This window comes from Heterocephalus glaber, unplaced genomic scaffold (assembly GCF_053883595.1).
Source record: "Heterocephalus glaber isolate CG9 unplaced genomic scaffold, H.glaber_assembly_v1.0 deba00000896, whole genome shotgun sequence".
Taxonomy (NCBI): domain Eukaryota; kingdom Metazoa; phylum Chordata; class Mammalia; order Rodentia; family Bathyergidae; genus Heterocephalus; species Heterocephalus glaber.
The window spans coordinates 8,796,851-8,818,244 of record NW_028258170.1 but is presented as its reverse complement, the minus strand read 5'-3'; the positions used below and the strand labels follow the sequence as shown (position 1 = coordinate 8,818,244).

General features: G+C 36.5%; 1 protein-coding gene across 9 annotated transcripts in view; it reads right to left on the bottom strand.

Annotated features, from left to right (window-relative positions):
• The window catches only part of Tube1 (tubulin epsilon 1), a 32,173-nt gene that overhangs the window by 2,146 nt on the left and 8,633 nt on the right, over positions 1–21,394 (bottom strand). For 7 of the 9 annotated variants that reach the window (XM_087207935.1, XM_087207930.1, XM_087207936.1 and 4 more), the window contains 6 exons: positions 19,252–19,367; positions 15,554–15,675; positions 12,832–13,019; positions 12,401–12,576; positions 3,278–3,418; positions 632–772 (listed from right to left, as the gene is read on the bottom strand). In XM_087207935.1, coding sequence (XP_087064061.1) covers positions 632–772; positions 3,278–3,418; positions 12,401–12,576; positions 12,832–13,019; positions 15,554–15,675; positions 19,252–19,352 — 869 coding nt within the window. In that variant the 5' untranslated portion in view covers positions 19,353–19,367. The remainder of the gene's footprint in view (positions 1–631; positions 773–3,277; positions 3,419–12,400; positions 12,577–12,831; positions 13,020–15,553; positions 15,676–19,251; positions 19,368–21,394) is intronic. The other 2 variants (XM_087207928.1, XM_087207929.1) reach the window with 2 other exon arrangements.

The window sequence follows — 21,394 nt, the reverse complement described above, 5'->3', positions numbered from 1 at the left end:
TAATCTAAGTTATCTATTTTTTGCTATTAGCAGTATAGTGAGATAATGTAAGAGTGAACCAGAGACATGTAATTTGGGGGCCTTTAAGTCAGCTGTGATGGCGATTTAAAAAGCTGGAAAGGGACCGGGATTTAGCTCAGTGCTTCTGCTGTCTGCCTTGCAAGCTCAAGGACCAGAGTTCGATCCCCAGTACCAAAAAAAAAAAAAATCCTTGAGGGGATCTAATAAAAAGCTGGAAAGACATTCTCTAAAATCAAATACCTGGGGCTAAAAAGGAATGAAGGTATAATTTTCTTTATTTGCATTTCAACATTTTTCCTAAAAGTAGACTGTCAAATACCAAAACAAACTTAGAAGCTTCATAGTCACTGTGGTGGGTGGCAGTAAAAATAATTATCAACTATACTTTCTGAAAACTCTCAGAAAAAAATGCCTCATAAAAATTTAATATTCTTAAGTAACAACTTTGTAATATTATTCTTAGTCTACACTTGAGGAAAACAAGCACCCTGTGGTTAAACAGTTTGCCCAAAGTCACCCTTCAGGAAGTGGCACTGCTATAATTAAAGAAAAGCTGTGCTATACTATCCCAAGCAGTACACATCGATTATCTTGAAAAACAGAAAAAAACCTTTCAATATTTCTGCGAAGATCTGAAATCTGTACATTTCCTCGAACCATGAGGGCACAGGCGAGATAGAGACTGTGTTTCGGGTCTGCTTGAATTAGCTGGTGATCTTTACTAAAGGCATCTGAAAACATCAGATCCAACCTAGAACAATTAAAGAGTCACCGTTTGCATAAAACAATACAGCTTTCTTCTACATATAATTTTAAAATGAAAAGACAATCATCTGTAGGTTAAAAAAAGAACTGTACCTTTAATATTAATATTATAATATGTACTATTTTAAATATATTCTAAATAGTCACCTATTGTTTTCTCAAAGGAATCTTGATAAATACAAAAGGAAATCATGCATTATCTATTTTTTTTTTTTTTAAAAACCTGTAGTAACTGATTTTAGGTAACTACAAAATGTTGACTATAGCATTAAAGAGCACTACAGAGTACTGATTGCTTAAACCTTTATCATTATTGCTTAGTTCAGTATGCTTATCTACTTCAATGGTGTCAGAACTATCAAAATTAGAAATACATGACACTAAAACCATTACTTGTCTCTGTTAATCACATTATAAATGTTAAGAATAACAGGAGAAAACTATAAAAGGACAACGTGAGGCTTTCCTACAAAAGATTAAGGTCTATAGTATTGCTCCCAAAAGGGGAGATTTTAAACAGATGCATTGTACCTGAAGGTTAAAAGATAAATAAAAGATTGTCTTTTTCCTTCAGCTACAGAGGAAAAGAAAGGTGACTGACAAAAGTTTGTATCTAACCAACATACAGTCTCCTTACATGGCTCCACTTTGATCCTTAAATACTATTTAACTCAATATAAATATGATTATCTTCCTTGGCTTAACTGTAGGCAGAGCTTTATGTGCTGAACCTGCAGAATACCTGGGCAGAGCTGCAGAAATACATGCTATTTATTTTTATCAGATATTTATTAAATGCTGACAATATATTCTAAGTGTAAGAGATCTAGCTGTGAACAAAATACACACTTCCTTCTCTAATGGAGCTCATGTTCTATGTTGATTATCGGATAGAAGGAGGGAGAGGATTTCTAATGGGACAGGTGAGCTTTCGGGGATTCACAAGTGCTCTACAATTAGATTCAAAATTTTGGTGTATATGTGGTTTGGGGTATTTTCATGCAGTCAAGTTATAGAGACTGCTCTAGAGATGGAGATACAGAAAAGATTAAAAATAATCACACAATAAATAGTCATACTCAATTGATTTTCTTGACATAAAATTTTAAAAAATTACTAAGGAAGTATTATAATTATTGGGATATTTTTATTCATATGTGCTTATTACTTATTTTGACAAAAATACGAACCGGGTACAGAACTGATGTTTTAAACATAATTTGCAAGCCAAACCATTGTCATTTGTTTTGAAACTACTTATAAGAAATTAAAAAGATTTTTACAACTACGCCAAAACTTTTAGTAGTACCATCTTGAAACAGTTTATCATTTACAGAAGAAAAAATGACCATGCCAATATGCTGATATGGCAGACTTTGAAATATCTACCACAGAGCAGAAGGAAAAAAATCAAATCTCCCAAATCTCTATAAAGATAGTAAGAACACCATGACAAATTTCTTAATCTAACATTTTAAAAATTCCCTACAGACTTGCATTAATACAATTTAAAAACAAATCTTCACCTCAAATTATGATTACAATAAAAATGACACAAGTATTATTATTATAAATTACTTAACTTTGAAATATTCAGATTGAAGGACCAAGTAAAAACTTAATTTTTTCTTCATGCTTAATTAGAAATCTTATGTCTTTCTTTTTTTAAGAATTAACTTTATAAAGATGTCTAGATTATACCACTGGACAATAAACAGCTTAGCACCATATAGAAGTTTATCAATATCATTTGTCATATTCCTCAAGTATAGAACTGTCGCCTTATCAGAACTGTGACAATAAACACAATCTTTAGTTTCTACTTTCTCACTCACATACTCTCCCCTTACTGCATTTGGCAGGACTTTTTTCCTTTCAACCATGAATGCCAGTGTGAACTTCGCATGGTCATCATCACTATATATTATTACCTTTTAAAAATCACATTTTTTGTTAAGTACATTAATATAAACTCTATGCTTAAAAACACATAAACAGAAAACAAGGTATTCTGGAAATGATAATCATATAATATCTTATCATTGGACTGTGATAAAAGCTTTAAAATATACTATTATTAAATCTATCCAATAAGCATAAGAAGCAAGTACTCTTTCATTTTTATTGAGTAAGAAAACTAAGATGAAAAGTTTAAATTTGCCCATGGTCCTGCAGCAAGGAAGTGCTAGAATTAAGATTCAGACTTAAGTCTGTTAATCTTCAAAGCATGTCATTTTCTTTGATAAGTGTTATATATCTATGTATTTTCAAAAGCCTAAAAATTTCATCACTAGATTTAATTTTAAATAGTTTAATATTGATTTGAAATTCTAAAGCATTCTTCTAATGAAAGACAGCCATCAACCGTATTTTATATACTTCTTACATAAAATGATACCAATACTAGAATTACTATAAATGTTTTTTCTTAAAAACGTTTTTCTTAAAGGACTTCAAGTTGTCAAAAAATGAAAATTAAGTTACATCTTACCTCCGAGGAGGAATGTTAACATCTGCCAGTGTATATAAAGGTGTTAGGCTTGACACAAGATAATGAAGTTGAGGAAATGGAACTAAATTCATACTGATTTCATTAAGGTCCATATTAAGAGACCCTTCAAACCGTGCAGAGCTAAAAGATAGATATTAAAACAATGAGAACAATTTTAATTTTAAAACTATACACTTTGAATTAAATACATACAGGTGAAAAATTAATTATTGTAGAAACTTTCTCAAATTTCATAAGGGTCTGCTTAATACACACTACAGTCTAGAATATAATAATTCTAAGAAATCATAGAGGTTGAAGTCATGGAATTCTTATATCAGATAACAAGGAGTCATAGTTAGCCGGTTTAAAAGTAAGGTATTTTACAGCAAAGAAAAAAAGTTTAATTTCATCTAATCAAGCATTTCTGAAGTGTGTTTACTACAAAATCATTTATTATGAACACCATTATTTCCTGAAATAACCTTGAAGAAATGCAGGCTTCAGGATCAAGGAAATTAAAACTGTAGTCTATCCCGACAAGAGGTAGAAATACAAGACAAAATAAAAAAGGGGCAGCCCACTTTCCCATCCCCCTTCTGTCTTAAGCAGCTTGCTTTCTCCCAATAAATTTTTCCTACCTTTAACCTCCGTTGTTCCTAGAACTCATTCTTTGATTTCAGAGAACACGAACTTGCATTTTGGATATCTAGCAGGTTTGGAAGTTATATGTCTTCCCCCTGTATCATTTTGGAGGTCTTCCACCGAGATTACTGGTCAGAGGTAAGAGTCTGCTTTTGTTCCATAGGTTCTAACTTTGGTCTTTTTGCTTTATAGATAGTAACTTTTGTTTCATAGGCTCTCAACATTTGTTTCATAGATTCTGGTTTTTGTTTCATAAATTCTGGCATTGGTTTTGGCTTTTGTTTCAAAAGTGTCTTAATTTTAAGTTGTGTGTTTTAAATGTTTGCACTTCTTAGTTGCTTACAAATGTTGTAAAATGGGTCTCTTATAAAATCGTCTCCGGTAAAGACAGTTCAGGCTTTTATCTGTCCCTTATAGAATGCCAAACAGTGGTTACTCTGCCAGCTAGTAACTGCCTTTAGGGCAGCTGCCACTCTTCAAAGCAGAGGTCAGGTTTCTCCAGTTGCCCTCTGGTGAATCCCCACTTCCACTGACTGACGCCAATGGCAGGTGGGACGTTGACCAGATAGGCAATAGGGTTCCTTTCGGAGACAGATCTGATTGTGTGGAACTAGAGGACGCTGAGGTGACAACTGAGGGGTCACGACCAGAGCTACTCTCTGGAGGATACCCAAAGGTCCCTCAGAAGAAGCTAGCTCCTGACAGTCCATCCGGGTAATCAGCAAAAAAATCTCCATATCTTGTCCCTATCTGGACTCCTCAGTGAGGTGAAAGGGGAACTGTCAGTGATTATCAGATATCCTCTGTCTCAGAGTGATCTGAAATGATGCCATCAGAGCCCTTTCTTAAGGCTCCATTAAGAGTTGAGCTTTCTCTACTAGTAAGACAGACCTCTAGACAAATGTAGAAAACAAATCTTTGATAGAGTAAAAGCTACCTGAAGCTTTTCTCCCTACTAGGCAGTCTTCATCATTTATGTATGTAGGGGAGAAAAATACCTTTGCTGATAGGTTGTGGACTTTGAAATTTTGCAGACTTAGTGCAATATGGTGACTTTTTTGGCTGTTTAACCAGCTTGAGCTTTATTTGTACTTCTTCTCTCTGCTACTGAGTTAAAAACGCCCCTTAAACTTTTCTCCAACTTGCTGGGAATTCATATGAGAATCCCTTGTAGTCAGACAGCTCCTCTTTCCAGAAAGTCAGACTAAGGCAACCTGCAACAACTGTTTTGTCTTACACTAGGGAAAATAGTAATCTGTAACTTGCATTTGTGTTTTTACATGCTAGTTAGAATATGGGAGTATTTTGGTCAGCCTTTCTCTTCATTCATGCGTGTGTAGGAAGTTGACAAGAACGCCTTTACTATGTAGATTGTGGCTGCTAGGACCTATGAGTTTCAAATACTTAGTGAATTAAAAATGGATCTTAAAGGAGTAGTCTTGTATTGCTTCTAATAAAAGTTGCCTAAATGACTGGATAGACAACAGAAATGTCTCAGAGCTTTCTCTGCCCTTGGGCCTAGGGCAGAATCTCTGATTTACCATCTTTGGAGGTGATCTCTTTTGCAGGAAAAGTGCCCTAATTTTGACTGTTGATTTATTTTCCTCTCTTTTAAGGAACTGGATAGCAGTGGTTTAAATCTCTTGGTTTGCTAGCAATAATTCCTTCTCTAAGCATGATTGTTATGGTTGAAGTCAATTGTAACTTGTGCCTTGAGAGTACCTACTGGAGTAAGGATATGAGTTCCCTGAGGAAGATAAGATTGAGTGATGGTAAAGGGTAGATAGTCCAGTCCGGTTTAATTTTCTGGTTCTCTCTCCAGATGGTAACTACCTACCCTCCAGTGGTATAAACCTTGGGGGATGCCCTGGAAATGCCCTAGGGGGGCACAGGAATCAAGCAGGGACTTATGGGATGCCATATTTCTCTTATTTCAGATTGGGACTCCATATTTAAACCTCTTACTCCTTTGGAATGTATTAAGGAGCAATTTAGTATTTCTCTACACCCTTGTGTGGTGTGCCTACCTCCTAAAGCCAAGTACACAGAGAAAAGTACTACGATGCTATCTCACAATTAGAATTATACTGTAAAAGAGAGAAAATGCTCAAAATCATCTTGAGATTTTCTTTACATTAAGAAGTAATTCTTGCTTGTGTTCAAATGTAAATGTGGGCCATAGAAAAATGAGAGATACCTCACTCTTAAGACATTCAGAACCTCTAAGCCTGAGGCTACTCCTTGCCCTTTAGAACCTGCTAACAAAGTTTCCAAGACAACTTTAAGCCTTGACCACCAGGTGCTGAGGGTGGAATTTCTAGGCCAGCCATAATTTCTATGAGGCTATATCCATCCTTAGCTAAGTTGTTCAGGTCCCTCAAAGACAACACCCCTTGTAGGAACTAAATGGCAAATATGGGACTGCTTGTCTTCATGTATCTTTTTCTCTCAGTGATCTAAGATAGATCAAATGAGACCTAAGAAAGTTTTCAGATGACCCTGATATGTACATTGAGGTCTTTAGAGGACTTACTCAAGACCTATGGACTAGATTAGAAAAATATAATGTTGCTCTTAAATCAAATATTGATCTCTAATGAGAGACGAGTAGTATTATAAGCTGCTACTACATGTAGAGACAAATATTATCTTAATTTTGGAAGCTCAGAAGACAGGCAACCAGGGGAACAACCGGTTCCTACTGGAACACAAGAAGTTCCCACACAAGACAATCAGATAGGAGATTAAATAGAAGACATTGGGCTGGGGATTTAGCTCAGTGGTTTCACCGCCTGCTACGCAAGCGCAAAGACCAAAGTTCGATCCCCGGTACCAAAAAAAAAAAGAAATTTTCAGGCCTGTATTCTTGAAGGTCTAAGAAACATGAGAACTAAGGCCTTCAATAATTTTAAATTGTCAACTGTTTTAGCAGGAAAAAGCTGAGAACATCCCTGGATACTGATTTGATAAAAGAAAATACAGTTTTTTCTACGTCAGTCTTGCAACATGTGGATGGTATGCTGTTACATGCCCCCTCAGAAGAGCTTTCTAGCCAAGACATTTGCTCTGCTGAATTTTCTAACAGACAGGAGTTAATGTTTCTAGGTCTAAGGCACAACTTTGAAGCCTTGAGGTAAAATACTTAGGCCTTACTATTGTCAGGTAAAAGGGCCGAAAACCAAGACCAGACCAGGCCACAACAAACCTTTATTAGGGGAATAGATCTGCCAGGCTGTCTCTGAACAAAGGAGAGACAAAAGCCAATATGGCCAGGGCAGGGAGAGTCTTTTATAGAGACTGGGGTGGGGTTTGTAGGAGCTGAGGCGGGGTTGAGTGAGGTAGTGACTAGGGAATGGAGGAGCCACTGATGTCATTAGGCAGTAGGAGGTGAGCAAGTATTAGGTTACTCTCTAGGTGGAAACGGGCATGCTGGGAAGAAGGGTTTATTCTTTGGTGGGAGCGACCATCTTGGCATGACATCACACAGGGGAGGGGGCAAGACACGATAGGAAGAGGGCAGCTCCTATACATAATAGCTGCTGAGGTAGTGGGAGACCTATCAATTATATCTAAGGGAACCCAAAGACTGGGGGAAGAAAGAATTAAACTAATTCTTTCCTTTCCACAGCCCAAGACTCTAAAATAGCTAAGAGATTCCTAGAAATTACAGGCTTTTGTGGCCTTCAGATAGCAGGATAGAGTGAGATTGCGTGACCCCTCCATTAGCTTGTAGAAGAACCCAAGAGAGAGATACCTGGGAACCTTATTCCCAGACCGCATTCCAGAAGCTCAAGCAACCGCTACAGGACACTGCTTTAGTTTATATGTTAATAAAAGGTGAGACATGGCTTTGGGAGTGTTTCTACAAGATCAGGGACCTGCTCAACAACCTGTAGGGTACTTAAATCACAAATTAAATATTATAGATTCAAAATAATTTATTCAAAAAGAAAACCCTAACCAATATAGTTAGAACACTTTTATTCTCTTTCAAGAGGCAAAAGCAGTCATTCGGGTTCTTTATTGGTTTGATTTTCTGGTTGGCAATTCAGTTGGGGTCAATCATAGCTTTTATCTCTAGAGACATGTTTTGCTAAGGATTGCAGATCCACTCTGGAAAAGCTCCTGATCTTAATTGTCCTTCTACACCTGAGATGGTTAAGATTCAGTTCTTGTGCCATACTTAAAGGCACTCTTCTGTCCCTTTTCCACTGGCCTGCCCCTGAGAAATAACACAGTTCTCAATAGTGTTTGGTTCAAGGCACTTCCCTCCTCTGTGGCTGCTGGATTTCAGGACAAAGCTTCCAGAATGGCGAGTTTCCCTTCCCTGGAATCCTTCCAAAGTAAAGCTGACCTTCACTTATTTCTGGGCCATATGGAAAACTGGTCTAGGTTTAATCCTGAAACTCTCAAAAGACAAATGTAAAAGTTTCAGTTCAGATTTATCTGTCTTTCAGCCCTCAGGAAAAATCAGAGAATGGTAAGAACAGCTAACCTGGCTCTGGCCACTTCCTTGCACCTCTAGTCTGCCACCACTGGCATCAGAAGAGATAAAGTCTAAGGGACATCTTAGATTGGGCAGGGATAGACAGGGATGCCTTTTCCCTTCTTTTCAAAATGGGAAAAACTGTCATAGGTAGACATCTGCAGCACGGCAGGTTGGAGCCTTGGCAGGCCTTCTTCCCTCACTGTTTGGAATTCATACTTATCTCCAAAGAGTGTCACCTAGTTTCCTCTACATGCGAACCTGGCCTGAGTGGACCCCCACTGGAGATAATTAAAATTACCTTTAACAGTTTGTCCCTTTAGAAGGAACAATTACATGTGACTGTCAAACAACTATGGTTATCAAAGCAACAATGAGAAGCCTGTATAGCTGGGTTTTCCAGTCAGATAAACCGTCAGAGCTTAGGGCCCATCTTAAAATGGTCTTTGCTTTCACAGGTGTAGAAGATTTTAATTCCTTTTGATTCTTATTACAAGAGATCTCTGTTAATTGATCGAGAGAGTTCTGACTAGTCTTTTTTATAATTATAAACCTAAAAGTTATTATAATTCAACTTGGCCAAATACATCTGAGTGCACTCGGGTTTATAAACAAGTTGTCTTATGTGTGTGTCTGTTTGTTCAATTTGTTACAACACATACAACTGCTGTGTTTGAGCTTTTTTCTTTTAGTATTTTGGATTTTTTAAGATGTTTGCCTGTAACTCAAGTTGGCTTATAGATAAATATAATTAAAGACATGTTTCCCTCAGGTTGCCAGATTATCCAAATAATGCCAACTGGTTTTACAAACGCAGTACATATTGTTGTCTATATATAATATCGGGTATCTTTCATTGGTCAAAAATAACGTGTTAATTGTTATGATCTGATCCTCATAGTTCATCTGAAAATCTGTTAAGATAATTAAAGACTCTTGGGCTTAGGAAAACTATGGGACAGGACTCCCCTTGGTAAATAAAGGAGTGGCTGGCTGGAAAAATTTATTTCAGCCTTTATTCACAAAGGGGACCCCAATAACTTCCATAGCCTTGTGGGAAATACACTGCTAAACATATTATTATTACGATATGTATATATTAGTCATGGTCTAAGTTTTCTGCAGGAAAACAAGGTTTTATTTAAAATGCTCTTGGTACAAAACAAAATTAAGGGACAAAGGGTTTCATGTAACTGATACTCATTGTTATTTCATGGTATATATATTCATGTCTTCCATGTGTACAAGCCCTCTAGGATATTGTTTATGGTAATGATCTTTTTTGACTCAGGTATGTGCTTTTCTCTTGCACTCCAGCTACTTGTGATAAGAGGTACATGTCAAGCCAGCATGAGAAAACTAGTAAAATAATAGTTTTCTTAAAAACTTATGTGATGGATGTTATATGTGTCACCACACTTGGATGTTCAGTCACCAATGTTGAAACAATGTCACACACTAAAATTAGAGGTTAAACATTATGAACTCCTAAGGTACATTTATAGGCCAATATGTATGTTCTCTTTAGATGGCATCCTACTAAAGGATAACAAATAAAGAGTATTCTTTATATCATTTAATGTCTTGTGATCAGTGGAGGTGTCTGGCTGAAAGACTTCCATACTAAGATGGACATGTGTTAACAAAGGATATGTCATCATGATTGTCATGCTAAAATATAAAATACTATGTGTGGCTCTTGATCTTAAGTTTTTCTATGTAATGCATAACTGCTGTCTGTTAGCATTCTGCAGGGATTCAACTACTAAAATGACCATGGTTGATAAAATATATTTCAAAAGTGCTGGGCCAGGGATTTAGCTCAGCGGTTCCGCAGCTTGTCTTGCAAGCGCAAGGACCCGAGTTCAATCCCTGGTACCAAACCCCCCCCCCCAAAAACCAAAAGTGCTTAATTTCCAGATGAAATTATAATAGCTAAGCTCACTGCCCTAACTGAAATACTTATGTCACTGATCTTCTCTTCTGGCTGTTCAACAACTAAAGTTTGGAGACCAAAACTAGAAAGGTAACTGGGCTATGAGGACAGCCAATAGTTTGGCCCTGGCCCCTCAAGGTCAAAAAAGATCCAGGACACAAAGGAACCTTTCCTACAGGATCTTACATCTTTGGTAAGTCACTCAACCTCCTGAGCAGGGAGACTGCTGGGCGCCAGAGGACAAATGTACTGTGTGTCAAAGTAGGGTCACAAAGAGGGAAAAGTCTCCCACGCTTTCACTGAAAGCAACATGGTTAAGCAAGACCGTGACCCATCCTGATGGCTGACACTGACAGAGGAGCTGAGGCTCTATGCATGGTTCCAAAGTAATGCCTGAGGAGACTTAACTGACCTTGACAGCAAGAGGTTCATACTGATTGACACAGGTCTCACTTTAACTTGGTCTTAAACACACAGCAGAAGAGAATACCCAAAAGAGGTATAAAATAATGCCATAGTAATAAAACTAGATATAAAAAGGGGCTCCGGGCACTGACCCCTTCTGGCAGTTTCTAGCTACACCAGTAGCTGATCACAGTTATGGATCATTAGGAAAAAAATCTATGGTAGAATCTATTATAAGAGTCAGCAGGTTATAATCACTTATTTCAATTTCTAAGTGTGACTTTCTCCCCAATCTGCCCTCTCATTCTAGTGTGCTCATGCTTAGATTATACATGCTCTAATTTCTTTAAAGTTTTGTCTGTTCTTGCCTAGAGGCTGCCAAACTCCAAGCAGTCATAAAAATGGAACCAGTGACAAATGTGCTATACTTCTTTTACTGGGATCCACCAGATTGACCTTGTAAACAGCTTTTAACTGCTAAACTGTACAATACGACTTCTATGTTGGGATTCTGAAGTCCCCTGGACTTTCTCCTTACCCTCTTTGTGGGAGGCTATTACGAGTTTCTCCCAGTGGAAACCCTCGTTGGCTATATTCATAGCAATCCTGCTGACCTTATAATTTGGTCCACGTATTAAATGTTTCTTTGCTTTGTCTCCTCCAGACTCAGAGCTATACGGCTACCAAGATGACAATGCCTGGCACCTATAGAGGGCCTTTAGATAGACTCTCTCTAGAGTAACTCTAACTGCTGATGACAACCATGACCCTCTTCAGCTGGAAGTAGCCAGAATGGTCTTTGCCCTTTGCTCCTTCACAGCAGTTAGGGGTACTTGTTCAGAGGGGGGAATATTGCAGATAAGTAAATTAATTAGATATCTTGTAGGCAGTTAGACAGGGCCAGCCCACGAGGAGCCAACATGGAAGACAGTTAAGGAGCCAACCTGCAGGACAGTGAAGACACATTCACTGAAGGCCAAAATTGTAAAAGAAGAGAAACTACTACACCCATGTAGGATGAATAGCAGTAATTGATAATCTAAATAAGGATCAATCACCTGGGTGGGGGGGCCAAGGTCTTAACCCAGCCTTTCCAGGAAATATCCCTGACCCCCACCCTTACTGAAAATCCTTGCACTTGCTACATGACTTGCTCCCCCATTTAACCCCCATTTAATCAATATTACCTGGGTGACTGTACTTGGGTTTTTTTGTTCGTTTTTTGTTTTTTTTGGTACCGGGGATCGAACTCGGGTCCTTGCACTTGCATAGCAGACGGCGAAACCACTGAGCTAAATCCCTGGCCCTGTACTTGTAATCTTATTGGTTGGTCATGGTTTTGTCCCATCTCATGTCCACCTTGTAAATTTCCACTGGGTCTTATAGTTTTGTCCCACTTTGTACCTGCCTCAGCACATGGCTTTGCTGTATAAAACATCTTTGAAAAGTGGGGTGGGTGGGCAACCCACTTTCTGGTTCCCCTTCAGTCCCTCTTAGGCAGAAGATTTCTTTTTCCCAACAAATTTTTCCTACTCTTAAAGTAAAAAAAAAAAAAAGCCCTTGCAAGTCAGAAAAACAAAAATATGACTACAGAAATCTTAAACATCATCAAAAGCACAGTAGTTTCTCAAGTGTTCTTAAACCAGATTACCTTGTCAGATGGAGCAGCAAATTTGCCACAATGTTGTTCATTGCATCAAAGGGCTTCTTGTGCTGTTTCTTAAAAGCCGTACCACCTGAAGTAACCAGACTGTTTGGCTTCACAATTGGACCCAACTTTCCAGAATTCACCACAAGGTCAATTTTGCTTATGATGTCAAATAAAGACTTTTGGAAGAAAAATATTGAGAGAAAAGCTATTAAGAAGAGTGCAGTTCGATCCCCGGTACCAAAAAAAAAAAAAGAGAAGAAGAGTACACACAGATGATATTCTATTAGGAAACAAAGAGAAAGAAAAACAATTTAAACTTATTTTTCCTCTTAGATGAGAAAAGGGAACAAAATGTTTCATACAAACACATTAAGCATAACAAGGGACCAAGTATACATCATTTGCCCACAAGCTGCAGTGCCATTTCTTACTTGGTTGTCGATGGGCAACACACAGTCCGCATGCTCATTAAGTTCCTTCACTGCCAAAAGGCTATTATATGGGGAGGTTATGACATCATCCTCACTGGAAGGGTAAACTGAAGTCACAAATCTGTATACTTCTGGGAATTCATCTTCAAGCACCTTTAAAAGAAATGTTCCAAGACCAGATCCTGTTCCTGGGGATTAAAAGTTTGAAAAGAAAATAGCATACATGATATAGAATGTTACTGAGAGGAACTTGGAATTTTACATTTAATAATTTTCAAGTTATTCCTGTCATTATATATTAACTAATCCAATTTCAGAAAAAGAAAAAGGAAAGCAACATGGATAGTCAGGTTTTAAGTCCTGAATTCTATTTCTGGCTCTAACCATGAATTTGGGATGGCTTTTCATATTTCACTCATTTTCATGCTGAAATCAATAGATACAAAGAGAACTGACTGAACAATGAGAAATTCAACTAAGTATTCAGTGTACACTTGATATTAAACTTAAAAGTAACCTATGTTGACACTTTGATGTAATGTACACACAATTTTGATGCCGTCATTAACCGTCTTAAACACTGAGCTGAAAATTGTTTAAAATTAAGCATATCCACCTTGAACTTAAGAAGTTTTTTAACATGAAATTTTGTCACTACTTGTGTAGAAACACAAACTGTAGGACCCTCATTAAAGATAACTTTCTGACGAATAAAGTTACATTTACGTAAATTTAGAAAATTTTGACAGTGTGTTAAGAGAGAAAGCTGGAATCTTCTAACTTGTTTTTCAAATCACAGGCTGTGAACTATTAATGGGCTATGAAATTACTTAGTAGATTGGTACTAGTATTTTTTTAAAAAATGAAACATTAGAAAGTATCACTGTGTCCCATGTAGTAACATTTTCAGAATCTTTTATTTCAGCCTGGATGTATGGTGTTGGAATAGAAAAAGTATTTCTTATTGGTTTAAAAAGTTTAAGTATTAAAAGGCTATGGTGTTAAAAATACTAGATGAAAGCGAGAGAGATTTTTTTGAGTAATCTTTAATCACTTAACAGTTTACTCCTACCCCAGCATCATTCAGGCAGTGCATTTTTATGCACTGACCATCCCAAGCGTCACTCGGGCAGGTGTCATTTCAACTAGTCAATTCTTTTTTTGAAAAAAATCAGATAAAATTGCCGTTTCTCCAAGTTTTGGTTATCCTGTACTTAAATAATTGGACTGGTAAGTGGTTAATGACATATTTAGGCATCCAGTTGTTAATATGAATTGGTACATTATTGTATGAAGTTAGGTAAGTTGTCAATCAAAATTTAAAATGCTCATATTCTTTGGTTCCATCTTCCATTATACAAATATTGCCTATAGCTATAGGCCAAATGCACATGTATATGTATCAGATGTTCCCTGATTATATATAATAACTAAACACTGATGGCATTTCCCTTCTACAAGACAAAGCTGACAGTGAAAAGACATTTAAAATACACAGTGAAAAAATTATACAGTGATATGTATTGCATGATTGTGTTTATGTGAAAAAGTTTAAGAGGTATAGAAAATATCTGCAAGAAGACACAAAAAACTCCCAAACGTGCATGCTTGATTACCTATGAGGATATTTACTAGATTAGAAGAACTTTTTAGTCTTCAGTATTATTTTTATCATTTTCAGTGAATTATGAATCAAGTATGTTTTCTGAGTTATTGGATAATAGGCATTTTTAAAAAGGCAAAATAACTGTAAATCTCATTTTTTTTTTGGTGAAAATTTACTTCAACTAGTAGGTTATATCAGTAGAAAGACAATTTGTTTCTTAATGATTAGGATGGCTTTCTAAAGATGTATTTACATAACAAATATACCTTTAATTTTTAAAATTATGATAATAAATAAAAGATATGTGTTACAATTGTATATAACTTGCTGAACATAAAATCTTAACTTGGCTTGGAAAAAAACTGTGGCAATTTTTTTCTTTAAAAGTTGTTAATCTAAGCCGGGGATATAGCTCAGTGGTTCCACCGCCTGCCTTGCCAGCAGAAGGTCCCGAGTTCGATCCCCGGTACCAAAAAAAAAAAACACTTGTTAATGTTATTTAAAAATTGCCAAATTATATTTTGTTTCTATTTCTTGGAACAGAGGAATGAAATATTTCAATTCTAAATTACAGGCTTCCCAGCAGAAAGAAAGCAATGTAGCGCAATCATATATTTCTAGTTCAAACTGATGAACCACCATTTCAAGAAACTCATTGAGTTTTTTTTCCCCTCTTACTGGAGATGAGAAAAGTTTGAAGGTGGCTAAATAAAGGGTACTGATGCTGTTTAAAGTACACATAAGAACAAGCCAGAAATACTCAGCTCTAGTTATGATACAGAATTGAACAAGTGAAGTATGAAGAGAAAAGTATGAATTCCTCAAAAGCGTATATATTCTGAAATGTGGCTAAAAAATTCTACAAAAGTAAAGGTAGAAGAAAAATAAATTTCCCACATAGTTTTCTGATTTGTGGAAAGGGCTCAAGTTAAAAGAAAACTGGTAACTGCACAATTTCACAAAATTTTAAGATAAAAAGCTACATATGAAATACAAACACAAATGTTCTAATTCCAACTTTATTGAGCATAGGTCTGAAAGCAAGACTCAGGTTTGCAAAACAAACTCTTACTTGCATTTTAACATTGTTATAAGCAAATGAGTGAGAAACTTTACCTCCTCCCATGGAGTGCAATATAAAGAAACACTGCAAGCAATCACAGTGTTCTGCAGACTTTCTGAGTTTCTCTAAAATCTGTTCTCGGTAAAGACTGCCAAATACTTTGTGACCCACAGCCCTGAAAATAAAGAATACGCATTTAAAAAAATCCTTAATTTACTACTTCTTGTTCTTATTATTTTTGCCCTAAACAGATTACAGAAAAATAAGAGAAAGTATTTTAATTGCATTAAGGGAAATACATTCTTATTGCATGTCAAATCACATTGCAATATTCTGAAAATTCTAGATAGAAAAATTAATGTATATTAGACATATTAAATCTTCAAATATCCTGATAAGATAGCTCATTAGCAATGGATATTATGGTTTCCTAATTTTACCTTTCTTTTTACAATTACAACAAAATAAGATTTCAGTTCAACGGGGTTTTTTTATTTACATTTAAAGTAAACTCTTTCAAAACTGATTTAACACAATCCCAATCAAAATACCAACAACATTCTTCATAGGTCTAGAGAAGACAATCCTAAAATTCATGCGGCACTAGAAGAGACCTAGAATAGCAAAAGCAATTCTGGGTTAACAACAGCAAAGCAGGAGGCATCACAATCCCAGATTTGAAGTTAATATTACAAAGCTACAATGATAAAAAAATTAAAATAACAACACAGTACTGGCACATACAGAAATATGGATCAGTAGAACAAAATGGAGAAAGCAGACCACCTCACATATTCAAATATTTGATCTTTGAGAAAAGAGCCAAAAACTTACACTGGAGGAATGATAGCCGTTTAATAAAACGGTTCTAGGAAAACTGGATAGCCACATACAGATTGAGTCTAGACGTACTGTCTCACTGGCCACTAAACTAAACTAAAAATGTATCAAGTATCTAAATTTTTTTTCTTTTTTTCTTTATTAAATTCTTTTATTGGTACATTGTAGGTATACAACACAATTACATTTCTCATTGGGAATTGTACCTTTACATAATGCATCTTGCTTCTTATTTTTTCCCCATTCCTAGCCCTCCCTTCACCCCCTCCACCCTTCCCTATTTACAAAGACTTTATTTCCATTTTTTCCATTTCTCAGCATCAAATATCTAAATGTTAAAACAGAAACACTTAATTTGCTGGAAGACAAAATAGGAATAACTCTTGAAAACATAGGTGTAGAGAAGAACTTTCTGAACAGAACCCCTGTGGCAAAAGAAGTAATATCAAGGATAAACAAATAGCATAGTATCAAATTAGCAAGCTTCTGCCCATCAAAGAAAACAACCAACAGAGCGCAGAGACAACCTACAGAATGGGAAAAAATTTTTGTCAGTTATTCCTCAGACAGAGGACTAACACCAAGAATATATAAAGAACTAAAAGGAAAAAAAAAAATTAGATTCCCCAAATAAAAGACCCTGTTAGGGCTTGTATCTAGTTGTGTCCCCAAAGCCTCATGCAGGCATAGGTGGGATTTTTCAGAGGTGGCTGGATCTAGGGTGTATGAGGCTGGGATTAAGGGTACCCCACCCTGGATGTGGGTGGCAACACATGCAAGTGGGTAGCACGGAAGAGACAAAAGGGAGAGGCAGGCTGCTGCTTTGGTGCCTTTTGCCAGGCAAGAACTGCTTCTTCTCCGCAATGCCCCTCTCCCATTCCACCTTGCCTTGGAGACAGCCAACTATGGACTGAACCTTCTACAAACTATAAGCCACAATAAACCTTTCCTCCTTTAACTTTTTTGTCTCAGCAATGAGAAAAGTAACAAAGACAAATCTAATTTAAAAAATGGGCAATCAAGATGAACAGATACTTCTCAGAAGAAGTACAGATGGCTAATTAAAGAAAAATGTTCAACATTATTGGCCAATACAGAATTCTGAGATACCATCTGAGATACCATCTTATTCCAGAAAGAATCGCTACCATCAAGAAATCAAGTAACAAATGCTGGTGAGGCTTTGGGAAAAAGAAATCCACATTTGTGGTGGCAATGTAAACTAGTACAAGCACTATGGAGATGAGTATGCAGACTCCTCAAAACACTAAAACTAGAAATTCCATTTGATCCAGTCATTCCCTTTCTAGGTATCTTCCTGAAAGAGTTAAAGACATCACATTACAGTGATACATGCATACTCATTATAGCAACACAATTCAAAATAGCTAAATCCTGAAAACAGCTTATATGCCCATAAACAGATGAATGAATAAGTAAGATGTGGTATCTAGACACAATGGAGTACTACTCAGCTACTCTACTACTCTGGAAATTTAAAGGATAAATTTGAGGCATTTGTATGTAGGTAAATGATGCACCTTGAAATAAATCAGACACACAAGTTTAAATGTTGTATGGCTTAATAAGGAATAGAGAATAGGAAGCAGGAAGATCTTTTTCAAATGGGAAGGGGAACAAGAGATGGAGGGAGGAGGATGGAAGGAAAGGAAAAGGAATTGAAAAAAACTGAAAAGGGGAGAATAAAAAAGTTCTAAGGAACAGGGAGGACTATGTGGGGAAGGAGACAAAAAAAGAAGTATGATATGTTATGTACATATACAAACTCCCTATGATAGATGGAATCATTATGTACTACAACTGTGTACTAACAAAAATTTTTTTTAAAACCCCTGAATTGCAAAACCAGATTGAAATCAACTACTAAGATAATGAAGATAAAAATTTTAAACTAGCCTATTCTGGTTGAAAAGAAGAAAACTGGACACGTGTTAGATGAAATGGCAAGTGGCAGAAAACTGATATTTATGAGGCTCTCCAAGTCTCTTTGGTGGCTCAATCTGCAACGTCGCTAATGATGAATTATAGAATCAAAAGATTTTTCCCATTACATGCAGTCAGGTGTAAATCATAAGTCACATAGTAAGTTATATGACAATTAGAGAAAAGCCCGTTGGGTGGTCAGATACACTCACTTATTAAGTGGCTGGTTTTCCTTAAATGAGTTTCCCACAACATTCAAATTTGTGCTTCAATAAAATTATACATCATTCCATATTATCAACCTGAGGGATTGGTAGCAAATAGTTAAAAATAATATGATATTTAGAAACAACAAAGAGCTCTTTAATTTTTCAAAAAACATCAAAAATAGTCTCAAAATGAATTTTTATGATTACTGTTACATCACTTAAAAAGAAGAGACTAGAGGGCCAGGGATTTAGCTCAGTGGTTCTGCCGCCTGCCTCACAAGCACAAGGTCCCAAGTTGGATCCCCAGTACCAAAAAAAGGAGAGGAGACTATTACATATATAAGGGCCCAAACAGCCTCAGGCCCAGCTTGGACACTGGCACACTGAACTGGATTGTATCTTTGTATAAACTCTATTAAATCTGACCAATTGGAGAACTTGAGTCAAGGAGTATAACAGTTTACAAAAGCACTTAAAATTTTTAACTAGTGTTATATAATGTACACACATAATTTAATAAATCAAATGTTCATGACTCATTTTTCCTTTAAAAAAATTAGAAGTAGTAGAAAAAGTAAAGAGAAGTGGTTTCCAAGCATTGTAAAACATCACTTATTGAGACAAGTTAAGATAGGATAAGCAGCCTACTTTAATGTGTGGCAAACTGCATTTTATATTTATATAAGTAGGACTTATTAGAATAAAGAATCTTGATTTTTATAGGTGACATTCAATGTTTATGTTCAGAACATTCTCACCAATTATTTCCTGAGCCCGAAATATCAGTGATGAGCTGTTTGCTATCAAATACATCTCTCAGAGGTCCCTGGAGAATTTCATTTACTACCCCTTCTTCCATGTCAATCAAGACAGCCTGAAAGAGAAAATGTAATGCATATTTTCCTTCCAGTTCTTTAGAATGAAAAGAATTTACAAGCTATCAAGTGCACTGTTCTTTTTATACTTTAAGCTGAATCAAAATCTTTCTTAATGTAGATCTACTGTACGAATTAAAAACCAAGTCACGCTGAAAACACCGAATCAGCCGGCTGCAGACAGTCAGGTCTGAGGACACGGTCCCAAGGTCACCAGTCGTGCGGAAAACACCGAATCAGAGGGCAGAGAAGCTGAGCCGGTCCCAGCACCCGGAAGGAAGCTCACCCGCCACCATCCCAAGCTCCTTGGGCAGAGAAGGTGAGCCACACGGCGCCAGAAGCACCCCCCCCTCGCCCCCGTGGAAATGAGAAGACACGTAAACACGCCTCAAAAACAGACTTCTGGATCACCTACAGCAACCCCAAAGGGAAACGAGATGGAACAATCTGATACTCAACCACCTGGACTCTCTGAACTGGCAACAAAAGAGGATCTGGGAAAAATGAAATCAGAAATAATTACTCAGATAACAGCAAAGATTGTGCTCATGGTGCAAGACATAATTAACAAATCTAGAGAGAAAACATAAAAAAACTAGAGGATCAGAGGAACATGATGGAATCCCAACATAGGAAACAAATGGAATCCATAAAACAGATGCAAACAGATTTCCAGGAGATTAAAAACTCCATCGAAATTCTACGCAGCAGAATGAACTAATGTGAGGATAGAATTTCACATATAGAAGAAAAGATTGCAATTAGTGATGAGGAAAAGAAAAATTGCTTTAAAATTGTAAGGGAACACGAGAAATCAATCCAGCAGCTGCTAGATGAGGCAAAGAAGAATAACATAAGACTGGAGTCAATGAAGAAAGAGGAGAGAGTACAGATGACATAAAAAAACTGTTGACAGAAGTGATAGCAGAAAACTTCCCAAGGAGGGGAAAAGAACTTGACACACAGATAAGTGAGGCATATAGGACTCCAAATAGCCTTGACCAAAAAAGAAAATCTACACATATGCATATAATAGTTAGGATTCCAGAAATCCAACAGAAGAACAAAATTCTACAAGCAGTGAGAGAAAAGAAACAAATCACATACAAAGGAAAGCCCATCAGAATCACAGCAGACTTCTCAATGCAAACCCTCAAGGCAAGAAGAGCTTGGAGTGATGTATTTCAAGCCCTAAAGGAAAACAGCCTCCAACCCAGATTGATGTACCCTGCAAAACTATCTTTCAAAATTGATGGAGAAATAAGATACTTTCATGATAAAGCGCACCTCAAGAACTTCATGAATATCAAACCGGCACTCCAAAAAATTTTAGACAATACCCTAGGAAAAGACAATGAAGATCACAACCCCAGGAAACCCAGCAGAATGAATCTATTGGGCGTGACAAATTAATCACAAAGGGGGAGAATCCAACAAAAAGAAAAAGTCATGACAAGGCTTTGAAAACTTTGAACTTCATCTCCCTAATGAGTGTATAATTCAATCTTGTTATTGTACTGATTAGTATTTGTCTGATTCTAGAGTTGCACACCTTTCCTTGTGCTATACTGGCTAGTTATCATCTTCTGTCTACTTTTTAATTGGGTTGTCTATTAATGAGCTCTAAGAATTCTTTATATATTCTGGTCATAGGTTATATGCATTGCAAATATGGTCTCTTTAAGGACTACTTTTCATCTTAATGATGTCATTTTAAGTCCTAAATTTTGATGGAATCTCATTTATCAATTTTTTTCTTTTATACATCATGTCTTTTGTATACTAGGTAGTTCTTGCCTACCCTGAATTCATAAACATTTTCCCTTATAATTTCTTCTTAAAGTTTTATACTTTTAGGCTTTCATATTTAGGTTCATAGATCCCTTCAAGTTATTTTCATGTATGGAAATAAAGGGTTGAGGTTAATTTTTTATATATGGATACCAGGTGTTCTAGTGACATTTGCTGAAAACATTATCTCTTCCTCGGCTCTTGAACCGAGTTTATATTCTATAAAATGCTACTG